Source organism: Setaria viridis, chromosome 3 (genome assembly GCF_005286985.2).
Source record: "Setaria viridis chromosome 3, Setaria_viridis_v4.0, whole genome shotgun sequence".
NCBI lineage: Eukaryota > Viridiplantae > Streptophyta > Magnoliopsida > Poales > Poaceae > Setaria > Setaria viridis.
Window position 1 is genome coordinate 18,560,644 of NC_048265.2, and position 27,773 is coordinate 18,588,416.

At 48.6% G+C, this 27,773-nt stretch overlaps 3 protein-coding genes and 1 non-coding gene across 4 annotated transcripts; 1 reads left to right on the forward strand and 3 right to left on the reverse strand.

Annotated features, from left to right (window-relative positions):
- Positions 1–15,638: 15,638 nt before the first annotated feature.
- On the reverse strand, positions 15,639–17,135 carry LOC117850271 (peroxidase 2). The gene is made up of 3 exons (XM_034732091.2): positions 16,474–17,135; positions 16,188–16,350; positions 15,639–16,075 (listed from the first exon to the last, which is right to left on the reverse strand). Exons 1-3 carry the CDS (start codon positions 16,930–16,932, stop codon positions 15,723–15,725), a joined length of 975 nt encoding a protein of 324 aa, XP_034587982.1. The 5' UTR covers positions 16,933–17,135; the 3' UTR covers positions 15,639–15,722.
- Positions 17,136–17,942: 807 nt separating this feature from the next.
- On the reverse strand, positions 17,943–20,710 carry LOC117847367 (uncharacterized). The gene is made up of 3 exons (XM_034728567.2): positions 19,722–20,710; positions 18,616–19,126; positions 17,943–18,368 (listed from the first exon to the last, which is right to left on the reverse strand). The coding sequence occupies exons 2-3, from the start codon at positions 19,012–19,014 to the stop codon at positions 18,207–18,209; spliced, it is 561 nt and encodes a 186-aa protein (XP_034584458.1). The 5' UTR covers positions 19,015–19,126; positions 19,722–20,710; the 3' UTR covers positions 17,943–18,206.
- A 2,556-nt stretch (positions 20,711–23,266) lies between these two features.
- TRNAS-CGA (transfer RNA serine (anticodon CGA)) lies at positions 23,267–23,348 on the forward strand. The gene has a single exon. It is a non-coding gene; the product is annotated as a tRNA-Ser (tRNA).
- Positions 23,349–24,264: 916 nt separating this feature from the next.
- On the reverse strand, positions 24,265–26,210 carry LOC117846821 (small ribosomal subunit protein eS12). Its single transcript, XM_034727914.2, has 5 exons — positions 26,097–26,210; positions 25,962–26,007; positions 24,900–25,191; positions 24,578–24,643; positions 24,265–24,481 (listed from the first exon to the last, which is right to left on the reverse strand). Exons 2-5 carry the CDS (start codon positions 25,964–25,966, stop codon positions 24,422–24,424), a joined length of 423 nt encoding a protein of 140 aa, XP_034583805.1. The 5' UTR covers positions 25,967–26,007; positions 26,097–26,210; the 3' UTR covers positions 24,265–24,421.
- Between the last annotated feature and the right edge of the window lie 1,563 nt (positions 26,211–27,773).

The following is a 27,773-nucleotide window of genomic DNA, read 5'->3' on the forward strand; positions in this document are numbered from 1 at the left end:
TTTTTCATATAATGTAGACTTGTCATTAATAACAACTCATCATTTTTCTATTTGTTTGCATTGCCACAAGCAACCTCCCGGTTCTATGCTATGCGGATATTACATGTGCGAGTTCATCAAAAACAATGGGAGGTACCGGACGAACCCTGAAGACGTAAGTCTCTTATACACTGCCATGTGCTAACTTCCTAATGGTAATACATCCTAATATTCATTAACTGTACACCTGCAGATGCCATCGACAATAACTATAGCAAGATCGAAGATAAACAAATCGACAACATTTGTACAAACATGGCAAGGTTCATCCTACGCGAGATTTGTCACGAGAATGGAGCATTCTTTGATAAAGATGGCATGTTGATGGCGGACGAGTGCACAAATCTTCGTAGATGGGCGTAGTAGTTTTAATATTAATGTGGCAAAGAATAGCTCTATTCTAAATGTTGGATTTTGTTGGCGCTAGAAATCGGTCAACCGAATCCCAGCGTCTGACACACGACCCGGGAGAATCTGCTTAACTCCTGTTCGGGTGATTGCCCTGGTGCGGTTCGCGCGGCGTGCCAGCCAATCTGACCTGTTGATTGGCAAGGAAGAATACGTGTCAGGTCCAGAAATTACGATCGGCTAAGTTTCCGATCTCGAGAGAGCTTATCAGCGAATCGGCCGATTTGCCGTAATAAAGAAATCGGCTATAAGGCAGCCGATCACTGTAGCCTTGTAGACAGAAAACTACTAGAGTAATCGACACAATGCTATAGCGACAACACTAGAAATAGATCTAATCGGCAATATATAAAATAGATGAATTTAATAGCAGAATGTAAAGAAAGCCGAGACCACCGATTCCTAGCTGGATAACTGGTGATAAAACTAGAAAGACAGGTAAAACCTATGATTCTAGTAAATATCGATAACTAGTGAATAAATCTAAATGAAACAACAGCGATACGCCCGAAGTTAAAGCTTAGAATGTATTCGGTAAACGGAACTTACAAGATTGGCCGGAGATCAAGTTGATGCAGCCCTACCAACCCGCACGAACTCGTGAAAAGAGAAAGTATTTGGCGAAGTCGCCTGCTTGAAAGTAAGTATGAGGAAAAAGTAGTTGGTTGTATTGATTTGTTCATGATTACAGATTTACAAAGGTAGCTATTTATAGCCCCATACAGATGACTTCTTAACCGACTAGAACTCTATCTCTAATTCAAACAGAAAACGAATATTTACAAGCACTATTCGTACTAGGTTGGTTATTATACGCTTCGTGGGCTGATCTCCCCTTCATCCTTCTATTCCTTTTCAAGCCCATACAGGCCCAATTATCCCAACCTCCTAATCGGCCGATTCCTTATCGGCAAAAGGCAACCGATCGGGCACCCGGCGCGTTCGATCCGAAGCGAGGCAGAAGTCATCGGCCGATCTCGCACTGTAGCACCATTCGGCCGATTCCCAACTGTACTTTTCCAGTTTCCTCTCTTCTTGGCGCCGATTTTACTAGTGACAAAATCTGGCGTCAACACATGCCCCCCAGTTTCGGAGTAAAACATAGTCTTTTACTTCGAAATTCTCTTCAACTTCTCCTCCGAAACAGCCGCAATGAAAATATCCTTCCGTTTCGCGGTCTTCCAGTTGATGATTGCAATCTTTTCGAAACGGGCGCCCACGACAACCACTACTCCCGAAAAACTCGAAACGCCGGCGCGGTAAAAATTCCATGTTTACCCCTCTTCTGGCGCCCTTTAAATAGCGGTTCACTCCGCACTTCATCTTCAAGCTCACGTCTTTCTTCCCCCGCGCGCGCACCTTCTCCTTCCCTCGGCACTTTTCCCTTGTCACCGAAGCTTCCTAGCACCATCCTCCCGTTGCTTCTTCCCTTCCTCTCCAATGGCGGCTCCTTCTGGCAGCTCTCCAGCACGCGATGCTCCGGAAGTAGCACCTCCGGCGGTAGTGGCGACGACAGTTGCTCCATCAACAGAAGAAGGAGATTCATCGAAGATCCCAATGGCGATCCCCATCACGGCCTCATCGTCCGCATCTGCACCGGCGACCACGCCGACCACACGGAACTTCATCCCAGAGGTTATTACCGAATCCTTCTTCTATCGGCAATGCATTTACTTTAGATCTGTTTCTTACCTTTTTACACCCCCCCCCTTTCCTTTTTTAGGCGGTTAGGCATCGCATTACCATCCATCTTACGGGAAATCCCGGCCTTATTTGTCTCGGACCCATGGGGAACCCAGATCCGATAGAGCTTATCAATTTAGAAACCCACAGAATCCCCTTCAAACAATCCGGCATGGACCTGGATCACTGGTTGGGCACTTTTAGGTCCTGGCCGAATGAAACCCCAGGTTGGAGGGAGTGGTACCAACGGGTAGCCGCGTCGAAGAGTGTCTCATGGGACGAGCTCAAAATCGGTCAGTGTATCAACCTGTCCTTATCCCAGATGGAGAGAAACGAGCCGTTGGTAATAGCGGCTTCTTACTTTTGGTATGATGCCCTTAATGCTTTCTTATTTGGTCACGGACCTATGACCCCAACACTGGCCGATGTGGTTCTGTTGACCAGCCTTGACATTTCTTCCCCGGACACACCTTTCCACCTTTTAGCCGCAACGTCACATCGGCTGGACACAAGGGGAATCGGCGGGTGGAAAGGATTCATCAGATGTAATAAAAGAGCGGGGTCTGTTGAGAATAGGGAGCACACGGCCTTCTTAATGATGTGGTTAGAAAAACACTTCTTTTGTGGAAGAGCCGCCGGCCCATCAACCAACACCCAGGCTTTAGCCGAAGCACTGTCCAGAGGAAACCGTGTTCCCCTTGGGAAACACTTGCTAGGGGCGGCGTACCACATGCTCCACCAAATCGGCGTCAGACTATCCAAGGGAGAGCCGATCGGAAATCCAGGCGGACCCTGGTGGTTCATCAACCTATGGCTGAACCTCTATATGAGCGAGATCACTCAGCAGAGGGTGGACCGTATGATGTTCCCCAACATCGAATCGGCAGAAGATCCTACCGAACGTCGCCGATGTATGTCTTTTGGTGAAGCAGCATCGGCCTTTCCAGGTTGCACGTATTCTACTACAAAAGTAGCCGAGTACTTCCGATGCTTTTATAACGGCTTTAATGAAGATGCAACCATTTGGTTTCCTTATCGGCGGGATGACCCAATCTTTGAACTCCCAACCTGCTTCGATTCAATCACTGGCCGATTCGACGAAGAACTCAACGATGAGTTAATCAAGCCAGGAATCTTGCCAGCCAACTTCTTTTCGGGGAAAGATGCCCCCACGTACGAGTTCTACAACCCTTCTGTTGCAGCACGTCAGTTCGGCATGGGTCAGCTGCCGATTCAAGTGTATTTTGCTGGCCGAGTCAAGTTCAGAGATGAGCTCACAACCGGTCTGGACTACAGTCGGGTACGGGACCGGATTCCGAACTCCAACACCATTGACCTGAACAACTGGATAGTAGCTCCCTTTGCTGTCCAGCCATTCAAACTCTGGTGGGCCGATTGGAAACAATTCCTCTTCTGCAATTCGGCATCGGCATACTGCAACCTCCTGGATCCAGCCAACATCGACCCGAATGCCGAGGTATCTTCCTTAGCCGATTTTTACTCCTCTTAACGCGACTGAATACTTATGGTTTTACTATTTCTTCAGGCCGAGAATCATACTCCTCCAACACACAGCCGGAGTGGTCGGCTAATAGAGGGTCATCATCCATACACCTCCTACCCTCTCATCGGTTATGATGCTCCGTCCGTGGACGTGATTGCTGGCCGATCGAAACAAGTTCAGAAGAGAATCGCCAAGAAGACCAGTCGCCGAGTCCGAGCCCGTATAGAATCGGCGGATCCTCCTATGCTCGTATCGGCAGAGACTCCGGCCGCGCCACCCCCTCGGGCCATCAAAGATGACGATACCCAAGTCGTCGCACAAGCTGGGGCAGCCGCCGCATCATTGTTGTTAGAGGCTGTTCAGGTAAACCTAAGTCTTATTCCTTCCGATTGTTGTTCTGATATTAATCCTTCTTATCTTAGACTGCACAGAGCATTCCCACGGACACACAACAATCGGCAGCAACCCAATTGGCCATCGACGCGCCCCCGCTTCCATCTGTTGAGGTATAGCACTATTTCACCGATTTTCCCTGGTATTTGCATAATATACTTATTCAACCTTCTGGCACAGGTCATCGGTACGCCAAGCGCTCCTCAACCAATGGTCTTCTCTCAGGGAGCTGGTCCAAGCACCACGCCGATCATCGTGGAGTCTTCCTCTTCTGATGAACCCATGGTACAAGCCCCTGAGCAAGGCACGACGGCTTCCCAAATGCAACATAAAGAAATTCGCTTCAAAGTGGTAAGTTATCTTCCAGCTTTATTTAGCCGATTTGCTTCCACCATCAGCTGATTTATTTTTCCTCTTTATTATCTCCAGGAGCAAGACACCCCCAACAACAGCCTCTTCTCTTTCGCGGTTGCCCTCTCCGACGATGAAGAAGTCGCTTCCCGCCAAGTTGCCTTGAGTTCCATCCCTGACGACGTCCGAGCCAAACTTACTAGTATCCGATCCCTTCTTCAAGGGGACATCGGCCGATTAGTAGAAGATGCCTCGCCGATTCGGCAGCTTTTCGGTGACGTCAGCGGACGAGTACCAGAAGAGGCGGAGGAAGCCTTGGCGCCGGCGGCATTCATCGAGTCCATGAGGATCCCGGTCTTCAGAGCCCTTCGTCATATGGCCGATCGCGCTAAGCTGGCCAAGACTCGTGAAGAGGAAGACGCGTTCAAACGTCAGGCTCAAGAGGCGCACCAGCGTATCCATTTTCTAGAGGACTCTCGCCCAGGGATCGTCGGTGAGATAGACTGCCTCAAACGCCGGAGGGCAGAGCTCGCCAAGGAAATGGAACAAGTGACCAAGGCAATCAGTGCCGAAGAGAAAAGGCTCCAAGAACTCCCTTCTGTTATTGCCGATTTGAAACAGGAGAGGCAGCACTTGGCCCACGAGGCCCTGAAACTCCACCGCAGCGCATCAGAAGTCCCTGGATCGGCGGATGACGACCAACGGGTCCTGGATTCTGCCGATCAGATCCGGCGTCGGGCGATCGCGGCTATCGATACCCTTCTGGGTAATCTGTAAAGACACTGACTATTTGTACGAACCTTTAATAACTGCTTTGACCGTCCTTCGCGACGCCTCCTTTATTTATTGCCTTTCCTATTTCCGACGGGATGCACCCTTACCAAAATTTCCACGCCTCTTTTTCTTATAAGTACCGGCCTAGACACTTCCTTCTGAGAGCACCAGATTGGCTTCGGTTTTATTCATCCATTCTCGTCGGCACGACCTTCTGTCATGTCTTCGTCGACTTCCTCTTCCTCTGTCAACCAAGTGAAACCCTGGCCTTGATTCCCCTCTCTTTTTTTAGCTCTTGCGTAGAGGATGACCCTTTTTAATCTTTCCTTCCTTCAGCCTCGGTGTCTTAGCCCCGAGCTCGAACGCGCCATTGAGCTCATACACTCTGATGACCCGTTGTCGTCAGAGGATAAGGACCTGATCAGGGCTCATCGTGACGAACTTCAAGAACACATCACTGTGGAGGCCCGTGTGGTCTTGGACTTCCTGGAGAGCAACGGTCGCCGGCGACCTCCAACTGACAGGAGTCATCCGCTTCCCCCGCGAGTTGCCCTTGAAGACATGGCGGCAGGGACGTCACGTCCGGCGGTGGACCGGAGCCACCCTCTCCCCCGTCAAGTCGAAGCGGAGGCTTCGATGAAGGAAATAGAAGAAGAGTACATACGTCTCATGATAGAGTTAGGCCGAACCGAGAGAGAGCGTAAGAAAAAGAATAATTAGTTATTGTATTTTTTGTTCTAAGGGCGACTTGTGTTTTGTCGGCCGTGTAATCTATCGCCCGTACCGAATGAATACATCGGCCGATTTGGACGACTATGTGTTTGAACCGTTTTGTATCGACTGTGTGTGATTGTATTACGGTCAATCCCTTATGCTCCAACCCATATACTAGGGTAGTATCTTTTTAAGTACCTTCCGTTCAGAGCCCTAGTAAATTCTTCTCCCTCAATTGTTTCCAAAATGTAAGCATTCCCTGGAGCACATCTGCCGATTTTATACGGCCCTTCCCATGTAGGAGACCATTTTCCGAATTTAGGATCTTTCGACCCAATCGGCAATACTAACTTCCATACCAAGTCCACGGGGGAGAATTGTTTGACTTTGACCTTCTTATCGTACCACCTGGCTACTTTCTTTTTGTTCTCTTCAATGCTTATCAACGCTCTCAACCGCTGGCCAGCCAAGTCATCGAGTTCCCTCTTCATGAGCGACGAGTAGTCGTCGGCTGTTAATTGGTCCTGGAGCGAAATACGCCTTGATCCCGCCCTTGCTTCCCATGGTAGTACTGCATCGTGACCGTACACCAACTGATAAGGGGATAACTTGGTGGCTCCATGACAAGCCATCCTGTACGCCCATAAGGCCTCAGTCAAACATAGATGCCACTTCTTTGGCTGCTCTTCGATTTTCCTTTTGATTAGCTTAATTATCCCTTTGTTAGAGGATTCGGCCTGACCATTGGCTTGGGCGTAATACGGAGAAGAATTCAACAATTTGATCCCCATATTGGTTGTAAACTCATCGAATTCACCCGACGTGAACATTGTTCCCTGATCGGTCGTTATAGTCTAGGGAATGCCGAATCGGTAGACGATATGATCCCTTACGAAGACGGCCATGATAGCCGATGTCACGGCTCTTAACGGGATCGCCTCTACCCATTTGGTAAAGTAATCGGTAGCCACCAGAATAAACTTATGCCCTTTGCTTGATGGTGGGTAAATTTGGCCGATAAGGTCTATTCCCCATTCCCTGAACGGCCATGGCTTGATAATGGGATTCATGGCCGATGCGGGCGCACGTTGGACATTTCCGAACTTCTGACAATCCTGACAACCCTTATAATATTTGAAACAGTCTTCGAGGATCGTTGGCCAGTAGTACCCATTATTCCTGATCATCCACTTCATCTTATGGGCCGATTGGTGTGCACCACATACCCCTTCATGGATTTCTCCCATTAGAGTCTTGGCCTCCTCTGTCCCAAGGCATTTGAGTAGAACACCATCGATCGTTCGGTAGAACAGGTCGTCTTCGAGCAGTACATATTTAGTAGCATGAAAACGTACTCGTCGTTCCACCTTTTTAGACGGATCTTTCAGCTAGTCGGCAATTTCTTTTCGCCAGTCATCGGCTACGAGTTCTAGAGCCATAGCACCTAGAATTGGCCGATATCCAGATGCGTGCTAGGCGAGCTTGTTGGCACCCTCGTTGTGGTCCCTTGGGATGTGCTCGATTACTGCCGATCTAAATTCTTTTAAGAGCTGTAAGCAATCTTCGTAATAAATTCTTAATACGTCGTCTTTGCATTCGGACCTTCCGGTCAGTTGATCCACAATAAGCATGGAATCTCCGAAGACTTCAACCGATTCGGCCTTGACTTCTCTTAATAGTTGTAGGCCCTTCAATACAGCTCGGTACTCCGCTTGATTGTTAGTAGCGGTGGCTTCTATCGGCAGAGAAAAATCATAGCTTGCCCCCCGAGGCGATATGAGAACGATGCCGATTCTTGATCCGACCCCACATGACGACCCATCAAAATATAATGTCCAAGGTGCCGGCTCTATGAGGGCAATCTCCGGTCCGCAGTGTTGAGCGACGAAATCGGCCATGACCTGACCCTTGACGGCTTTTGCCGATTCATACCGCAGGTCGAACTCTGACAACGCTAAGATCCATTTGCCGATTCGTCCTTTCAAGATCGGTAGTGATAGCATGTATTTTACTACGTCGTCTTTGCACACGACCACGCATTCTGCCGACAGTAGATAGTGCCTGAGTTTGGTGCATGAGAAGTAAAGACATAAGCACAAACGCTCCACCGGAGGATATCTTGTTTCAGCGTCCAGAAGTCTTCTACTGACATAATAAATTACTCGTTCCTTGCCTTCGAACTCCTGGACTAGAGCCGACCCAATAGCTTTTTCATCGGCTGATAAGTATAGCTTAAACGGCTTACCAGTTTGAGGAGGAACCAATACCGGTGGTGAGATCAAGTATTGCTTGATATCTTCCAATGCTTTGCGCTGCTCCTCCCCCCATATAAATTTCTGGTCAGGCTTTAACTTCAACAATGGTGTGAACGCCTGAATCCGCCCAGATAGATTAGATATGAATCTTCTGATGAAATTCACCTTGCCGATTAAAGACTGCAATTCGGTTTTGTTCTGCGGGGCCACGACTTTGTTGATGGCTGCTATGGTCTTCCGATTGATTTCTATCCCTTGTTCATGCACCATGAACCCTAAGAATTGTCCGGCGGATACGCCGAAAGCACATTTATTGGGGTTCATCTTAAGCCCGTGTTTCTTGGTGCACTCTAGTACTCTTCGCAAATCGGCCAGATGCTCTTCATGTCCTTTGGACTTGACTACGACGTCGTCGATGTAGATTTCTACCAGAATGCCGATAAGTTTGTGAAATATGTAGTTCATGGCTCTCTGATACGTGGCACCGGCGTTCTTCAAGCCAAAAGTCATCACCACCCACTCGAATAGACCAAGGTGGCCCGGGCATCTGAAGGCCGTTTTGGATATATCCTCTTCAGCCATAAGTATCTGATTGTATCCAGCGTTTCCGTCCATGAAACTGATAATCTTGTGCCCCGCGGCAGCGTCGATCAGCACATCGGCCGTTGGCATGGGGTAACCATCCATCGGTGTGGCCTGATTAAGATTCCTGAAATCAACGCAAACACGTAGCTTTCCGTTCTTTTTGTATACTAGTACAATGTTGGAGATCCACTCGGCATAACGGCATTGCCGAATAAATTTCGCTTCGATTAGCCGAGTTATTTCGGCTTTTATGTCTGGTAGAATCTTGGGATTGCAGCGCCGTGCATGCTGTTGGTATGGCCGATACCCTGGTTTTATAGGTAGCCGATGTTCAACAATAGATCGATCTAAACCGGGCATCTCATGATACTCCCAAGCAAAACAATCCTTAAATTCTCTTAACAAATTTGTCAATTTACATTTGTATTCTGGGTCTAAATTTGCACTAATATAAGTCGGCCTTGGTTTGGTACCATCGCCCAAGTCTATCATTTCTAGTGAATCGGCCGACGTGAACCCGTGCCCTAACTTCCCATCTTCTCGGGCGGATTGATCCATCTATTCTGAGCCTTCGGAGCCGACTGCTCGGATCGGCTGCAGGCCAAAATCGGTGACCTTCAGGAAATCGATCTCCCATACTCTGCCGCATATGCACCTGACGGTTTCGCAGCTCCACTGCTGCGTGTCGGCTGCCGCGATGCTGTATGCGGAATCGGCGTTGACTACCTCGATGTTATCGCCGACCCATTGTACAAGACATTGATGCATTGTTGATGGGATGCAGCAATTTGCGTGTATCAATTCCCGGCCGAGTAGCATATTGTAGGACCCCTTGCCATTAATAACAAAGAAAGTGGTGGGAAGGGTCTTACTGCCGATGGTGAGGTCAACGCAGAGAGCACCGCGAGCGTTTGACACGTCGCCTTCGAAGTCCTTGAGCATCATGTCCGTCTTGGTCAAGTCGTCGTCGCTTTTTCCAAGCTTCCGGAGCACGGCGTATGGCATGATGTTGACCGCAGCTCCTCCGTCTACCATCAATCTAGTGAGGGGGCGGCCGTCAACATGCCCTTTAAGGAACAGTGCTTTCAGGTGTTGTCGTTTGTCATCTTCGGGCTTCTCGAACGTGGCCATCATTGGTTCCAACGCCAACTGTGCCGTCTGTTCTTCTATCGCCGATATATCCTGTTGATCGGCGGGAGTCATGAATTCCATCGGCAGTATGAAAACCATGCCAATATCGGCTGCCGATTCATCACCCGCCGATTCGTCGTCCCCTTTGTCGTTTCTTTTGGGGCGCCACACCCGAGGCCTTCCTTCCTTCTTGTCCGTCGTGCTCTGTTGTTCCTCTTCCTACTGTTCCCATTGGCGGAGACGTTGGATTCTTCGTTTTTGAGACTTGGTCAATCCATCAAGACACCACCTGGGGTTTATTAGTTTGCCCCCTGACTCAGCGCGTTCCCACTCCGGTTCGCGTCCTAACGGGTTTTCGTCTGTCACCCGAGCATCGGACATCTCTTCGAGCCGACTGTGAACGTTGGCCTTGTTTTCTGACCGGTCATGTCGATCAGTCCTGCCCCCCTGCCTGTCATGGCGTCTATCTTCCGACCGATCATATCGGCCACTTCTGCCCCCCAGCCGATCACGCACGGGAGGGCGCTGGTCATCTTGGTTGCGCCAATTCCTGCTGATCGGTTCTGGAGTTCCGTCTCTGGAGCGAGACCTGTTGAACGGCCGATTGCCACGATATGGGCCATTGCATTCTGGGCAATTATCGGTCGAAGGTAGCCTGAGGTTGTTTTCCCAACAGTGGATGAAGAACGGGCACCTCCAGTGATCTTCGTGCCGTCGCATCGCTTCTTCCCAGGATCTTGAGCGTTCATGCTGACGTTGGTATTTCTGGAGCAGGAACTGGGAAGTAATGCGTGGCTCTTTCGATTCGCCATCGTCGTCCTCCATACGCCGCTTCCCCTTGACATCTTCAGGCGTAGCTTGATTTCTGGGGTCAACGGCACCATTCTTTTTAGCCGATTCGGACGTCAGCACCTTTGTTTGGAGTGAATTCTTCCCCGTATCAACCATGTTGGTGGGAAAGGGGTGCTGGTCGATCTTCATTGGTTTGGCCGATTTTGTCGGCACGTCAAATTTAAGCCTGCCTTGCTCAATGGCTGACTGTATCTGCTGCCTGAAGATTTTGCACTCATTAGTATCATGGGATGTGGCGTTGTGCCACTTGCAATATTTCATCTTTTTCAGTTGTTCGGCAGAAGGTATTGTATGATAGGGCGAGAGTTTGATCTGCCCTTCCTGGAGGAGAAGGTCGAAGATTTTATCGGCCTTTGTTGTGTCAAAACCGAATGCTTCTGGCTCCTTTTTACCGAACGGGCATGATATTGGCTTCTTTCCCTTGACCCATTCCGCAAGCCCGACCTCAACGTCTTCCTCATCCTCCATCTCTTCCAGGAATGCCACTTTCTTCTGGAAATTCCTTCGTGGGTCGAAAGGACGTACCTCCTGTCCAGACAATCGGTGGACGATTTGACTTAAACTCTCGAACTCCTGTGAGGCGTATTTTTCTTTGATGTGGGGCAGAAGGCCTTGAAAAGCTATATCGGCCAACTGCGCGTCGTTTAGAGCCAGGGAATAGCACTTGTTCCTGATTTCTCGAAACCTCTGTACATATGAGGATATCGGCTCGTCACTTCTCTGCCGGAGGCTGGTCAAATCGGACAGCTTCATCTCATGCACCCCGGCGTAGAAGTATTTGTGGAACTGTCTTTCTAAATCGGCCCATGTGATAATCGAGTTTGGCGGCAATGTCGTGAACCACTGAAAGGCCGAACCAGACAAAGATGATGAGAACAACCGTACCCATAGAGCATCCTGCGTAGCTGCCTCTCCGCATTGGATGATGAATCTGTTCACGTGCTCTACGGTTGAAGTGTCATCCATCCCCAAAAACTTGGTGAAGTCAGGAACTTTATACCGATGGGGAAACGGCAATAGGTCATATGTCGACGGGTATGGTGTCCTATAGGTGTAAGTTTGTACCTTCGGCTTTAAGCTGAATTGTTCTTGAATCACTTCTGCATACGTGCCGACCAATCTGGCTGTTGCTGGTGAACTGTTGGCTGAGGTATTGGCACGTGTTGGTATCCGGAGGTGGAGTAGCTTGATGCTGAGTGAAAGCAGGTGGCATCTGAGTAAAAGCCGGTTGTGTATTGAAAATCGGCTGTTTGAATGAGCCACTTGTTTCATCATACAACATGAGCTCTGTTGTTTTATTCATCTCTGGTGCAACAGGCTGGTATGGCGGCACGGTCGGCCGAATGGCCGCTTGGAAAGATGCCTGGAATGGAGGGTTTCCTTGACTGGCCGATTGATTCTAACCGGCCGTGGCTGATGGTGCCCCCCAAGGTGATGGGCTAACTGGAGGGAATGGTGCAGAAGACAGTTGGATGGAGTTATACCCCATAGGAGCTGATGATGAGGAAGCACCTGAACCCCCGACAGAAAATTGGATCGGCTGTGAAACCGAATTCGAATAATTCTAGTTTGGTGGAATCGGCTGAAAATATGCCGGTCCCCTGTATCCTTGAGGTATCCCACCAGCGAAGGAGTTGACAACGGCGTTGTACACCATATTTGAAAGTACCGGGGACTGATCAACGAAGGCGTGATAAACGGACTGTTGAACCATATCGGCCATTTTGGCCGAGTCCTCAGAAATCGTGATCTGGCGGGGAGCGGGAAACGGAGTCTTCTTGATAGTCTCCCTGCTTCTGGAGCGACTGAAAGACTGTAAGCAAGCTTTTCGGAACTGTGCCGTATGCTTATCCAGTTCTTCCTTCTGGTCGTCCTTTAGATCTGCTTCCGTCACCTCGATGACGTTATCTTCGGAGACTTCAGCAGCTTTCGACATGATGGCGGTTGTACTGGTCCCACTGGGCGTGCCAAAAGTGTGTTGGCGCTAGAAATCGGTCAACCGAATCCCAGCGTCTGACACACGACCCGGGAGAATCTGCTTAACTCCTGTTCGGGTGATTGCCCTGGTGCGGTTCGCGCGGCGTGCCAGCCAATCTGACCTGTTGATTGGCAAGGAAGAATACGTGTCAGGTCCAGAAATTACGATCGGCTAAGTTTCCGATCTCGAGAGAGCTTATCAGCGAATCGGCCGATTTGCCGTAATAAAGAAATCGGCTATAAGGCAGCCGATCACTGTAGCCTTGTAGACAGAAAACTACTAGAGTAATCGACACAATGCTATAGCGACAACACTAGAAATAGATCTAATCGGCAATATATAAAATAGATGAATTTAATAGCAGAATGTAAAGAAAGCCGAGACCACCGATTCCTAGCTGGATAACTGGTGATAAAACTAGAAAGACAGGTAAAACCTATGATTCTAGTAAATATCGATAACTAGTGAATAAATCTAAACGAAACAACAGCGATACGCCCGAAGTTAAAGCTTAGAATGTATTCGGTAAACGGAACTTACAAGATTGGCCGGAGATCAAGTTGATGCAGCCCTACCAACCCGCACGAACTCGTGAAAAGAGAAAGTATTTGGCGAAGTCGCCTCCTTGAAAGTAAGTATGAGGAAAAAGTAGTTGGTTGTATTGATTTGTTCATGATTACAGATTTACAAAGGTAGCTATTTATAGCCCCATACAGATGACTTCTTAACCGACTAGAACTCTATCTCTAATTCAAACAGAAAACGAATATTTACAAGCACTATTCGTACTAGGTTGGTTATTATACGCTTCGTGGGCTGATCTCCCCTTCATCCTTCTATTCCTTTTCAAGCCCATACAGGCCCAATTATCCCAACCTCCTAATCGGCTGATTCCTTATCGGCAAAAGGCAACCGATCGGGCACCCGGCGCGTTTGATCCGAAGCGAGGCAGAAGTCATCGGCTGATCTCGCACTGTAGCACCATTCGGCCGATTCCCAACTGTACTTTTCCAGTTTCCTCTCTTCTTGGCGCCGATTTTACTAGTGACAAAATCTGGCGTCAACAGATTTTTAATAATATGAATTATATATTATGTACGATGCAGTTTTTAATAATGTGCATTATTTATTATTCAAGTTTGTTGTTACGTGGTTGGAAATACATATTTCAATTTGATGATGGCGGGAAATAAATTTATAAATAACTCACGGGAAATAATATATTGAATACATATTCCTGGCGGGCGGTATAAGCAACTGCCAACACAAAAACCATCCGTGCTGGCAGGTGGGTAACGTCACCCGCCAGCAGAGAGCATTCTGTGCTAGCGGGCGAGCACCCACCAGCACAGATGGCATTTGTGCTGGCTTAAGGTTGCTGCTGGGTGCGATACCCGCCAGCACAAACATATTCTAGCCGCCAGCCCAAATGCTTTTTGGCGTAGTGTTCCAAATCCGTTGATGTCATGCGATCTCCAAAAGTATTACTCTACTTATAAAAAAATATATAATCGCTGAACTTGTCATAAATATGATATATTTAGAAATAGAAAGAGTATCTTAAATGGAAACTGAATGATACAGCCCTAAGAATACATGGTATCATGGTGTCGCTTAGGAATAACAAAATTAGCATATCGTTCCCTTAAACATGTGTATAACATGTGCATGGTTTTCAAAAGTTTGTTTTTATGCTCCAGCTATACCTTCATGGAGATACTACTACTTCTACCTCTCTCCTATTTAATTACTTGACGCGCCGGTAAAATATCATAGGGTGACACTTTTTGATCTATGATTTACAAGGTGTATTTCGTTTTAGTAAAACGAAACTTTTTCTAACAATTAAAATATGCATGAATAATGAGGTACAAAATTATAATAAACCTTTTCAAACAAACATAATAACATGAATCTTAATTTGTGTCACAAAAGTTATACATTAATACAACAATTATTGGTCAAAGTATTATCCGATAAAAATGAAAATGCACCTTATAAGGATAAGCGGAACAAGTAATAGAAAAAATAATACTCTCTGCGCTATCCATTCAAGGCGTATTTGTTTTCATTATGTCTAAGAGCAGCCCCAATGTTGTTTTTCATTGATGCCTCAACAGATATTCACAGCATATTCCCTTGCAGGCGACGCTTGATTCAAAAATATGGCATCGAGACTTCTAAATCCATCGGTGCCGAGTGAATCAAATATTGCGAGTCCACGATAGAAGAGCCAGCATAGGTGGTTGCCGAATGAACATCACTTTTTATACCAAGTAAATATTTGGTAGGACGCATCCAAAAAGAGGGAGGTGATGCTTGTACACCACAAAATAAAGAAAAAGCAGGAACCGATGCTGGCTTGATGTTTCAAGCTTCGGTACCCTGACTTGCATGATGTGGATGCTCTAAGCCAAAAGAGATGAAGTAGGTAGCCTAATAAGGCAAAAGTGTCTTTGATGTTACTGTCGTATATATTGTCATATGTACGTGTTTTTAGAAAAACATCACAAAGTTCGTGTGTGCCACTAATCCAGATTTTGTTGGAATGGTATAGAGCTAATAAGCTATTTGCAAAAAAAGTATTAACTTGACCCTCTAACTATATATTTCAAACGGATTTTAAATTGGCCAACTCGATCAGTTTGAAACATAACCGTATGTTCGAATCTTGAAATTGCACACAACTCACTTGTAGCAGTGATGCTAGGTTTTGTCTGCGGGTTTACATCTAGTGATCTAGGAGACTTATGCAGGGAACTTCTTTCTAGGAAATCCCACATAATTATGTAGGGGACCCATTATGCATATGCCAAAGAGATCAATAAAGTTGAGAGAAACTCTCGTTTGCATATGATCTTTCATAAAAAAAATATATTATTCAATTTTCTTTAAATGGGCATACGACCCTTATAAGAACATTTCTACATTTGCTTTCGAAAACAGAAAAAAAAAAGGAACACCTTGTTGGTAAAAAAATGAGAAATTGAATAAAAAGAATGATTTGCACAAGCATCACATTTGTTTACAAAAAAAGGAATCAAATCCGAGTTTTTCAGTAGCCTTTGTTAACCCTCCGGCAGTTCTTCCTGATCTCCCCATCCTTCCCTGTCAGCGGGCTAATGTTTCCCATTTTAATCATGGACGCCGCGAAGTTCCTGAAGAAATCCTTTTGGTTGCTTGCGAACCGATGGACAATGGGAGCAGTGGTCGCCGCCGCGGCAGGGTCCGACAGCATAACCTGGTCTGACGGGAGCTGAGCGCGGCCCTCCAACAGGTTGCCGTAATACTTGTTGTCGAACCGGTTGGGTGTGACCTGGTCCAGGTTCTCCAGTGCACCTCTGGATTGGCCGGCCGTGCAGTTCTCCCTCGTGAACTGACACTGCACCTTACCGAATGTGTGCGCACCTGATCGCGAAGTACAAATTTAGTAAGGCCCATCGTACGCTACCAGAAATTTCTAGCAAGATTTGCACTGTGTCTGCTGAAATGGTGTTGCTTGTGTGAGCACGTTAATTACCTTGGAGAGCGACGAGGTCAGCGTCGTCCAGGTTGACGTTTCTGAACTTCTCCTGGAGGACGTTCAGGGGGTCGAAGAAGTTGGGTAGGTTTCTGGCGCTCTGGATGTTGGTCGCCGTGCCGTCTCGCCGGCCGAGGAGCACCCTCCATCGTGGCCCTCCAGCCTGCAAGCAGTTCCATGGTTTCGTCAGTCAAGGAAAACTAACTAAGCCTTGAACAGCGTCGGGAAGCTAGTTATGATCGTTCTTCAATGGAAGAACTCAAGATATCTGGTGTCTGGTGCTTACGAGTTCGACGGAGATCTCAGCCGCGAGAGCAAGGATGTCGGCGCAGGAAACGATGCCTGGGCACGCTTCCTCCAGAGCGCTCTTGATGTCGTCGACCACCTCAAAGCCGCGCGCCGATTTGTTGTTGGCCGGCACAGTCTTCTCGGTCTTGATGGCCGGGAGGTCGTCGTCAAGGAGGAGCGAGCCGTCGCAGCCCTGAACGAAGCAGTCGTGGAAGTGGAGGCGGATGAGGCTGGCCGGGATGCGCGGGTCGGAGACCCTGGCGTCCTGGATCACGCGGCGGACGACGTCGTGGGCGCTGGGGCACGACGCGTCGTAGAACGTCGAGCTCAGCACCGAGCCGGCGCTACTAGGAGGGTGGCCGTGAGCGGCTCCGGCCAGGGCGAGCATGAGCAAGACGGCGCAGTGCGCCGCTAGCACCACCGCGGCAGATGAGGAGGAGGAGGAGGAAGCGGCCATGCGCGTGTACGTGTATATGGCTCCTGAGTTGCTGGCTATATATCTGATCGCTCAAGTGAGTTAGGAACCGGCAACTGACGCTGCTTGCTGCCTCTGGTGGTTCTTGCTGCTGACGGATGTAAGCTTGCAGAGGTGAAGGTGAGAGCTGGGTGCGAGTGGACGGCCGGATGCGGCAGGGTTTTATAGTCTCAACGAGCCATCGGCGCGCGGACTTTTTCGCTGGGGCGTGAACGGGATTGGAGTTGCGCGTTTGACATGTTCCTCGTACCGGTGCAATGTCAACCTGAATTAGCTATCAGTTTCCGTACAAGAAAGGTGACGACGGACGACGACGGCTGCGGCGCGCGCACCTTCTCCTTCGCACGCGGTTGCTGCGGGCACACTCTTCGCTAGATGGAGAGCGGTGGTACGTGGACGATGGCAGCCGCCCGCGGGGGAGACGAGGTCGTGGCGAGTGATTTGGTTTGCTGTGGGCAGGTGCGGGTGTTCGTTGCGCCTGCGCGCGGTGGGAAAGCGAGAGGTGCTCTCGATCAAATCCTTCGCCGCTTGTTCCAAGCAAGTAAAGTAGGTATACGTAACCGAAAGAAAAGTGCAGTGAGTGTACGGTGGTGCCAGTGGGGTCCGAGGTGTTGTGCACTTTGTGCTGATGATGCCGGTGGCGGTCGGCGACCAACCAGGCCTCTTCGGTTGCGAGGAAACGGCCAATGGAGTGGCCGGGTCAGGGAGAGGCGTGGAGGTCAATTCTGTTCCTGATCAGCACTTCAGCAGCCATGCCCATGCTTGCCGGTTCCGGAGCAGGACGTCGGAGCTTTCGTAGGGTTGGTGGTTGGCAACGCGAAAATGGCCCAACGGATGGGCCATCTACGGCCGATACTCTTCTTCTAGCCACGCTTACGCTTGTATTATAATCTAAACGAAAATTTTTTAGCTTCTCGCTTTTCACTTCTAGTAGTTCAACTCTCTGAAGCGATTTAATACATAAGCAAAAACCAGTAAAAATAAATAAAATATTTGATGGGATTCTCATTTATTTCCACCGATAAGCCGCTTATAAGCGGAAACAAACGGGGTCTACATGGGCTAGCTGGCCTGAACTAATCCATTTGATTTTCCGGGACATGTACAAATTTACTAAAATCATGCGAAGCATTGGGCCATAGAAGCAGCCAGGCCCGTCGGCCCAGCACACCAATATTCAATTTTCCACAGGCTTGGCAAGCAATCAGCCAGCCTCTGTACAGACAGACTACAGAAGAATAAGAGAACTAAAAAAATCATGGCGGCAGAAATGAACGAAGGTGCTCGTGGGGAGGCCAGCGCACGCCTTCCCTGGGGCACGGCGCGAGCGGCGCCGGCTGCGCGAGGAACGTCGGGTACCGGTGCCCGGGCATCAGCACCGTCAGGTCCGGCGCGGCCGCCACGGGGTCCTCGTCCACCTGCAACGCAACAAAAACCGGCGAGCAATTCAGGTTCCGCACGCCACGACACCTCGCTGTCCGCACTCGGACAGTGTACGTGTGTTACAGTACAGGTACATGGATACATCACTGTTACTGCAGCCACGAGCTTGAATGAAAGACAGGGCGTGTCGCTTTCCTCTGGTACGGTGCACGTGAACCGGACGCACGAGCAGTGGAGCACGAGAGAAGCAGAGGGGGAGCAGTGGCAATGCGGGTACTGTACCTTGGGCGAGTGGCCGACCTTGTCCGGCGACGCGTCGTGCTGGTGGTGCAGGCGAGCGGGGGGCAGACCCATGCGGCGGCGGCCGCCGCGGCCCTCGCCGCTGTCGTCGTCGGAGCGTGGGGAGGAGGACGAAGACGAGGAGGAAGAGGAGGCCAGGCCGGGTTTGATGAGGTGCTCGAAGATGGCCATGAGGAGGAACATGGAGACGAGGACGGCCGTGGCCGCGAAGCCGAAGGAGATGGCGCTGGCGTTGGTGGACGCGTCGGCGCCGCCCCTCATGGACGAGGCCGCCGCGGCGTCGTCCCTGGCGGCGACGCTGTCACCGGCGTGCTCCGAGGGGGTGCCGACGCCAGCCATCCCCACCCACGGCCTCGACCTCTGCCCCGCGAAGCTGCTCATGGCTGTCTAGCTGCTGCTGCTGCCGCCGCCGCGCCCGGTCCTTGGGCTCCTCCCGGTTCCTGCGATGCGCCGCGGAGGAGCTCGTGATCAGCGCGGCCCCCGTGGCTGGGCACTGGCAGAGGAAATGCAGGCATCAGAGGCGGTTGATGGCTCGATGCCGTCTTATCTCCTGGCCGTTAGCATGTGAGGCTCGTGAAAGACATATCACGTTCTACATGTGAAAGACTGAAGAGGTAAAATAAAACAAAAGTGAAAGCAAATGCAGCATGGTTTGTTGCTCCCGTTCCTGCTTGTTGCTTGTGGGCGGGAGTGGTTGGGATTGCCATTGTGGCGTGGCAATCCGAACCGGAACGGGGAACAGCGATGTCACAACACCACGCACGCACGCACGCATTCTGTGTTGGAACGATTTGCTATTCCAATGCTGCTCAGCCAGGGAAGTTTCAGAAAGACAACCAATACTCACACCGAAAACCCCACAATGCACCCTCGATCAGTTTACTTTTACTACCATTTTTCTCATCTTGTGCTATTCGGGACCCTAACTGTCATCAAGTGTAAAGCTGAAAAAGCACGGCAAAAAGGAAAACGGCAGAGAACAGTAGCCGCAGATAAACTGAGAAAGTCTGAAATCTGAACAAGTACAACACCACTCATTCTTGAAACTGATCCGTGGAGTACGTAAACTGCAGGCAAAGGAAGCTCACCTTTAGCGATACAACTTCCCTGCAGCAGCAAACCGAACCGCCTGAGCCTGCAGAGGACGAGCAAAATGGCCTGGTTCAGGTTCTCTTCTTAAATGGAAGGAGATCTGCCTGGGGCCATGGTGAAGGTGTGGAGTTCAGGCATTGTGCAGGGGTCAAGAGGAAGAGGACGGGGAGCTGCAAAAGCGAAAGGTGGAAGAACAAAAAGAGCGCAGGGATGAGCTGCGACCTCGCACAGAAAACATGTGAGGCCTCAACAGTCGACGGGATGGCACTGGCAAAGTGGCAAGGATGCAAAAAAAAAAAGACGCTAAATCCTTCCTGATGAAATCTCTTCAGCCCATGCACGCAGTTGTGCCGGGAGCCGCGGAGGAGGGAATGATTCCAAAGGGTGGAAGGGAGAAAAGGCAAAGAAAGATGCAAACAAAGGAAAAGGGAGAAAAGCTAGCGCATGAAAAGGCGTGAAGTCTGGCCCCTTGTGTAGGATCCGATCAGATTTTGAGAGTCAGTGTCTGAAATTACATGCCAGCCAGGTCATTCAGGTCCTGCTGCTGCTGTAAATTGGCCCTCACTCACCTGACGCCTCACCTCCCCTCTCCTGCGGGAAATCATGGCCACATCTTGTCATCTTCACATCGGGAATGGTGCGGTGCCAGTCTGCAAGTGATTGCGAGCTCAGCTCAGACAGAATGGGCAATCTTATGTTTTCTGTGACAGCAACAAAGGAAAAGAAAAGGAGAGCGACAAGAGATGCTTCAGATAATTGCGAGTGACTGACGGAGCGAGCGTGAATGAGCAAGAGCGGAGGACAACGACAACGAGGCATGGCGTTTTGAGGCTCCGAGGCAAGCCGGGGCCCTATAGGGCCGGACAGCCCGGTGGATCATTCAGGAGCTGGGAGACCACACGGAAATAAAAGGACAGCGATCTAGGAGTATGATCCAGCGGTATTGGCTCATCTGTTCTAACCATGATGCCCGAGCATGCCCGAACAGACTGAGGCTGTCCCAGCTGGTGCTCACGGAAGGATTATGACTCAACAAGGCTCGTAATGAACTGCCGCAGGAGAGGGGAGCCGTCGGTCGTGGGAGGCATCAGTCCGCTCCAACATGCCACTAGCCGTGTCTGGGGAAGTTAGTGCATGTGTCCGCCCCCCCCCCCCCCCCCCCCCCCCCCAGGTCCCCAACTCCTAACCAACATTCAACTGGGAATTTTAATGTATAAAAGCGAGCTCTTCAGCTTGATGCCCCGATATGATTTCCTCAGGTACAGACAGGTCATGCTCTTGGGTCGTTCCAGAGACGAAGTGAACAGTGACCGGAGAATGAAGCAATAATGAGATACCAGGATGGGAGTAGCCTGTTCTGCAGGGAGAGAGAGGATCCCATGCATGTGAAAACCTCACTTTGGATCCTCTCGGAAAACAGAACAGCAGATCCGCCGAAAAAGGTGCGTCTGACTGGCTAGCCGGAAGCAGTACCGCAGTACTTCCTCAGCCCCTTTTTACCTCAGTCCCTATTTACGTGTCGTTTGGAAGCGTGCTTGCGAGGGCTCCCAAGTGACAGCAGTATGTAACAACTGATGGCGCTCATCATGGTAACCGTCTTATCTGCTTTGTTGAATGTAAGCATTGGACCTTGTAATTTTTCAATTACTAGGGTGAATGATTGATGACAACTGATGACTAGCCAGCCATGAAGTTTCCTAGCAGTTTATTACCTCATCCTAGTGCTAGTGGTACGAGCTCCCCGCTCTGTATTGTCAACACTGCCTCAGCAAGAACAGCTACCATTTCGAATGGAACAAGGAAGTCTAGCAACCTATCAGATCTTGGTGATCTTGCCTCCAAAGAAGCGACTGGCGAGAATATATACGGAAGTGCAGCTTCCACTATCTCAGGACTCGGGCACGCCATGGCCTGATGGCCATGCTTTAGCCGGTAGCAGCATGAATCAGCGCCGCTGCCGCGTAGCTCCTTGCACAATTAGTTTACGAACAGCAAGAACGTGCGCGCCGGTGCATTCCTGCAATCCCCTGGCCTGACCATTCTCTCTTTCTTTGGGAGTGGACATTCCATTATATGCGAGTACCGAAGGCGCCATCGTACGGAACAGACGGGCTAAACTTGTTAGGGAAATCTCGGCTTGGAGGTGGTTCTGTGGCTTTACGCAATGCAAGCATGCTCCGATCCTTACCCCGACACAAAAAGAGTAATCCTCTTGATGACGCGGTCACTTTGTTTCGAGCCCATCCCATCGCTAAGTATTCATGTAAAAACTTTATCCTAGAGGGTAGCAGCGGCAGCAACTATAGTTGCTTCCTCGGTGGAGGTGTTGTTTCGGAGATTTTGATTGGTGGTGTACTTCGTGCGAGTATTGTGGTTGTCCAACTTGGACTCTTCAACAGCTACTGGTATCTTACTTATCCCCACTGCCTATGTTAGTAGAAGTGTAGATGGTTTTGCTGCGGTCTTCAGTTTGTGGTCAGAGCGTCAATCAGCAGATGGAGTTGCTTCTCTTCCCCGTTGTTGGATTGGTTCATGTTTTGGTTTCAATTCACCAGTTGAGGAGAAGTCGGTTCATTTCAAGGTGACTTTGCGAAATAAGACGTATTTGGAGAATTTGAGTTTTTATTTTTCTTTGGTACATTAGATCTTCTGATGTTTTAGCTACATATTCGTTTGGAACATGTGCCATTTGTAATGTTTGTGGCGCATTCTTATTCTATTGTTAAAAAAATTTAGTAGTCCAAAAAACGGCGCGAACAAAGCAAGGAAAGAAAAGCCAGCAGAATGAAAGGGAAATAAGACAGCATCACTTATCAGAGGGGAATGCCTAGACCAGATGAGGAGCCAGAGGAACTGAACAGCGGAAGAGATTGTCGAGTGGAAGCAATCGTCTCGTCGAGCAGCAAACCTAGGAACTAATGTCAATAATTTTAACAATGAACAATTGGATCGTTCAAAACCCTTGTCAATGTCACTGCCATACTCCACCAGAACCGAAGACGATAGATGATACGCACATGCACCGGTACAGGAGAAAAACTATAGGGCGTTGAAACTTTGAAAGGGGGCCAGGAGGGGTCGTTGTTGCGTGCTATCTTTTCCTCGGAACTGCAGCCGGGGTCGACGACCGCACATGGAGGTCGGGCCTCGCGTGTCCCAGGGCCCCCGGCCCCGGCGTCGCCGTCCTCACGAACCCACCCCACCACGGTGAAATGAGGGATGGGACAAAAAGAACGAAATTGGGTGACTCCTGACGTGCGTGCGTGTGTATGGAACAGTTTTCCTGCGTAAGCCAGTTCCTCATAAACTTTTTTTTTATGAACCGGTAGGAGCGCTGCCGTATCTATAAGAAGGATGAAGAAGTCCAACATTACATAAGTTGCGGTTACATAAATAAAGATACACTCGCTCGAACAACACCCCTGAGCTACATTATTCATAGACTTTGATCTCTACGGACTCAGGATAACTGATTGCTGAACTTGAAGAACTTACCTTGTTTATTTATATAATAAACGCCTTATACCACCTGACAAGTAAGGTCGATATGTCCGAGTGGTTAAGGAGACAGACTCGAAATCTGTTGGGCTTTGCCTGCGCAGGTTCGAATCCTGCTGTCGACGTTTTTTTAGCGTCCTCGCTATTTTTTGGTTCTCCGCAAAAACAAAGACGCGTGGATACTCATTTTGGGCTAAGGCGTGTTAATTGGCTTGTAACAGAAGGCGGGTGGATATACTCGTTTTGGGCTAATGTTGGAACAATGGCACAATGCTACTTTCACTTATTAATTAACTGCTCGCTTCAGCTTTTTTGCGGCTGGCAGCACAGCCGCTCGGCTGCCGGCTCAAGCAGCCCAGCGAGCACAAAAGCACTGTGAAATATTTGAAAAAAGACTGGCTGCTGTTGCTGCTAGTCGGCTAGCTGCAGATCCTCCTGTAGAGGCTGCTGCAGCGGCAGCGGCAGCACAGCCGCAGCCATGTTGCCGAGCAGGCCTATATTAGGCATTATTGCTTTTCTTTCACTACCAATCAAACTTCTCATTCAAGCTGAAATGCCACAAACGAAGAAGCGAAGATCACAGCAATGATAATCTCTTTTTAAGAATCATCGACTCAAATCAAATGCATCTTTAAAGCTGCTTAACTAACCAATGGCGGTAGTGTCAAGGAGCAATCCATGAACATATTCGCCACAAAAAAGTGTAAATTTAAAAAACATCCACTTGACACATGTTGGCAAAAACTTGCGCATGTTGCAGAAACATGCGATTATTTTTTAAAAAAAAATAAACATGCAACTATTTTGACAGTTACATAAAACTACAGCATTCAACCATACGTAAGGCTGAAGTTGTAGCTTTTACAGCATGTCAAAAAATTGTTTCTTTTTGAAATTTATAAACAACAAAATGCAAGCAAAACTAGGCCACCATCACATGTGCCCCGCACAATTCTGCATCAAAAAGAAACAGACACCGTCGAACAAGCCCAAAATATACAATGGGAGTAGGCACAAATCAACACAGAAAGACAACAAACAAACAAGCAAGAATACCAGCCCTTGATGATTTGTATTGAAAGCAGATGACACAGCGCTTAAAGCAAGAGATATCTGGATCGTTCACATCAATCTTTGGCTCGCACTTAAAATTGTTCTAAACTCAGGTCTAAAATGTAGATGCTGAAACACACTGCATCTAGTGCGACTTGACGTACTCCTGCACTATGTTGAGGCCCTCAGATTCTTCGCCATAGTCCTGGTAATTTCAAACAAAGCAGCCAAAAAATCACCCTTTTTTCTGTATAAACCAAAATAGTTGCTACAAGTAGTACAGTAGGAAATCTGTAGTTACCTTGACGACAACACAGGAGCAGCCTACAACCTTCCTTGCCTTGCCCTCAGAGTCAATCTTGCAAAGCTGCAAAGGACCACATATGAAGGTTACTACAATTCACAACAAATACTGAGTAGTGCAAAGCAAGGTGGAGAATGGCATGCAAAAGATTTATTTTTTAACTCGCAGTTCAACTAAAACGGAATGTATAGGCCCATGAACATTCCAAAACCCTAACATATTCTCTACATCAACATTTGGCAGAGCAATGTAAATCATTATCTGAATAATATGCTTGCACCACTAAAGATCAACATTAAGGAAGCATTCTTTAACCCACCCCTGCCCACTCGCCAAGAGTTTTAGCACTAGGCACAGTAACCAGGTGAACATTGTGCTCAGCACAGAGTGCCTTCACCAGCTTGACATAATCAGGCTGGTCACAGTCCTCGGCAAGCACGCACAGCTGGGCAACATGCTTCTCGATGGCCTTGGCTGCCTCACGAAGACCCTTTACGAGGCCATCATGGGCACCTGATTTCTTCATGACGAGCTGCAGAGCAGTCATCAAGTCCATCGGCTCCCCAAGAACTGGGGTAGGTGCCTCAACTGCAACTGGAGTCTCCTGATCCCTGCCAAAGCACAAAATCATGGTGAATTCACAAGCAGGGCATGAGAAAACTTAGTAGAACCTCCAACCAAAACGCAAAAATGGTAACAAATGCCCATTACACATAGCTCGAGAGGCAGGATAATTAGAGGCAATCTGCACTTGGACTAAACTAGTCATCAACGAGCAAAATTGCATAAGGTTGAAGAACCATATCACAAAGTTACGTAAATTCTCCATATGAGACCGAGTTATCAACTACAAACTGAAATAAGCTCCCAGTATTGGTTAAATAAACTAAACAAGGCAACCCATAGAAAACAAAACCTAACTTTTGATGCCAGAATTGCACAATGGAAATCTAGAATCATTTCCGTTTTCTGATATTAGCAGCTATTATCCCATAGTGAATCACTAAAACAGTCACCAAATAATCGGATTCACGATACAAATCCACCGAACAATACAAGAAAACATCGATCCCGTCTGACGGAATCGTTTCTCTCTAGATCAACACCACCAGGCGAGCCTCACACGAGTACACCATAATAGCACATGCATCCAATCGTTAGAAAAGGAGACCAAACAAACAGCCACTCGATAATCCTTTCATCCGAAGCCGCATAGAGCACAGAGTAAAACTGATCTACCAAGTACAAGTACCAAGCCATGACTCCGTAAATCTTGAAGCGAGCAGGCTAATATCACAAGATCCAGCAATGGTTCATGGCGAGCATGAAGCAACTAGAAAGATTAGCGCAGCAAACAAAGATTTCGGTGGGAGAAACTTACGCCATCTCCCGCGCTCCGAGGACCTGGCCGACTGCGAAGGAAATACCTGGAGCAAGCAAGCGTAATGAGCGTCATTGGCGATTAAAGAGGGAGATCAGGGGAGGAGGCGGAGGAGGTGAAGGAACGCGCCGCCACCTGAGGGGTTGGAGAGCGGAGGCGGCGCCGAGCTGCTAGGGTTTTCGCGATGGGATGGGAGGTGACGGCTGGGACGTGGTAGACTTATATTTCAGTCGGGCCTTCTGGGCCAACGTGGGTGTAATCTTTTCCCGGTTCGGGCTGTTGCAGCGGCGGACCGCGCTGAGTAGCTCACACCGGCCTGCTTCTGCTACAGAAGAAACATTGAGCCCACGTCTAATGTCGCCCCAGTCCGTGTGCCAGTGTGTCGGCCTAACAGTTATCCTCGGGGGGCGCCATATCAGTCCTACTTCCTACACGGCCGTCGGCCCAATATTTGAACCTTGCCGTCATTTCATCAGCTTCTCGGCGCTTCCTGTCGGTTCTAAGGAGTTCAGGAGAATGTAAAACCACGGCCAAATCACCTGTCTACCTAGCGTACTTCCCACCAACCTATAATTATCTCACCATTAATTTAAAAATAGATAGCTGGGATAGCTCATACGATTATATGCACATGTGAAATATCCATGTTCACTGAATCCATAAAGCTTTGGGTATGGGATACGTCACCACCGTACATGTAGTTAGGGTCTGTTCGCCTCAGCTTATTTAGTCGGCTTATCAGCCACCAAACAGCTCCCAACAAATTAGTCGTTTCAACTTTTTAGCCGACTTATAAGCTGAAGCGCTACTAGTTGCCTGACTGGTCGAGCACTCAATCCTCGAGCTTACGGGCATCCTACTTTCATGTGTTCATCAATCTTGTTTGTAAAATTTCCTGTGTCAGCCAGTGTGTGCTGCGAGTTCCCTCCGGCTCAGGCTAGTCCATTGTTCATCAGGGGTAGCTGGTGGCACGTTTCCATCCAAACACACGCGACCGCCGTCCTTGCTGTTTCGGTTCAATTAATCCAGAGCATGTACGTACATTCTCGTACGGCTTCCCTCCGCCGGATTGTAGTAGCTCGGAAGGGCCCGGTCGTGACACGACAACGCGTGGTGATATAGTGGCATCGTGAAAGAACACGATTCTAGCGTTTGAAATTTATCCGCAAAATGAAAACAACTCTGGAATACAACAGCTGCGCGTGGATCCACCATTCAGTAAAAAAATTCACATGCGGAATACTCGAGAAAATACCATCGACAAAAAAACCACCGACGCCTAGCCTCCCTTTTTCCCTCGCCGCACAACACAAGAAACATCCAGAGCACCGCTACCCTCATTCGGTTTTCCCCATCCCAGGTACAGATTGCAATCATTGCATGTAGGGGTATATGTGTCTTTTTAGCTGTTTATTGATCTGTGTGTGTAATTCTAAAATGGTCCTGTTTAGTTTCCCCAAAATACCAACTTTGGCACTATGCAAAAAGAAGATTCTCCATCACATTAAACTTGTGGTACATGCATGTAAACGAAATCAAAAACTAATTGCATAGTTTTGTTGTACTTTGCGAGACGAATTTTTTAAGCCTAATTAGTCAATATTTGGACAATAATTCACAAATACAAACAAAATGCTACAGTTGCGTATTCATTTCAAATTGGGAACTAAACAAGGATGCATATTTTTATGGATGGAGGGAGTACGTGAAGCAGAGCAAACGTCGTCCCGGTGGCGCGAGTTTGAACATAAATGAGATTTTTTTTTTTTTGAGGGGGAACATAGATGGGATGGGATCGATTCCTACCTCCGG

Excerpts from the sequence above, each read along its gene's own strand:
- LOC117850271 (XM_034732091.2), bottom strand. The coding sequence starts at position 16,932 with ATGGCCGCTTCCTCCTCCTCCTCCTCATCTGCCGCGGTGGTGCTAGCG. Across the intron at positions 16,351-16,473 it reads CTGAGATCTCCGTCGAACTC|GCTGGAGGGCCACGATGGAG; the intron begins GTAAGCACCAGA and ends AACTGCTTGCAG. Across the intron at positions 16,076-16,187 it reads TGACCTCGTCGCTCTCCAAG|GTGCGCACACATTCGGTAAG; the intron begins GTAATTAACGTG and ends CTTCGCGATCAG.
- LOC117847367 (XM_034728567.2), bottom strand. The coding sequence starts at position 19,014 with ATGAGCAGCTTCGCGGGGCAGAGGTCGAGGCCGTGGGTGGGGATGGCT. Across the intron at positions 18,369-18,615 it reads AGGTCGGCCACTCGCCCAAG|GTGGACGAGGACCCCGTGGC; the intron begins GTACAGTACCCG and ends GTTGCGTTGCAG.
- LOC117846821 (XM_034727914.2), bottom strand. Across the intron at positions 24,644-24,899 it reads CTCTTGGCGAGTGGGCAGGG|CTTTGCAAGATTGACTCTGA; the intron begins GTGGGTTAAAGA and ends GGTCCTTTGCAG. Across the intron at positions 24,482-24,577 it reads GCTCCTGTGTTGTCGTCAAG|GACTATGGCGAAGAATCTGA; the intron begins GTAACTACAGAT and ends TGAAATTACCAG.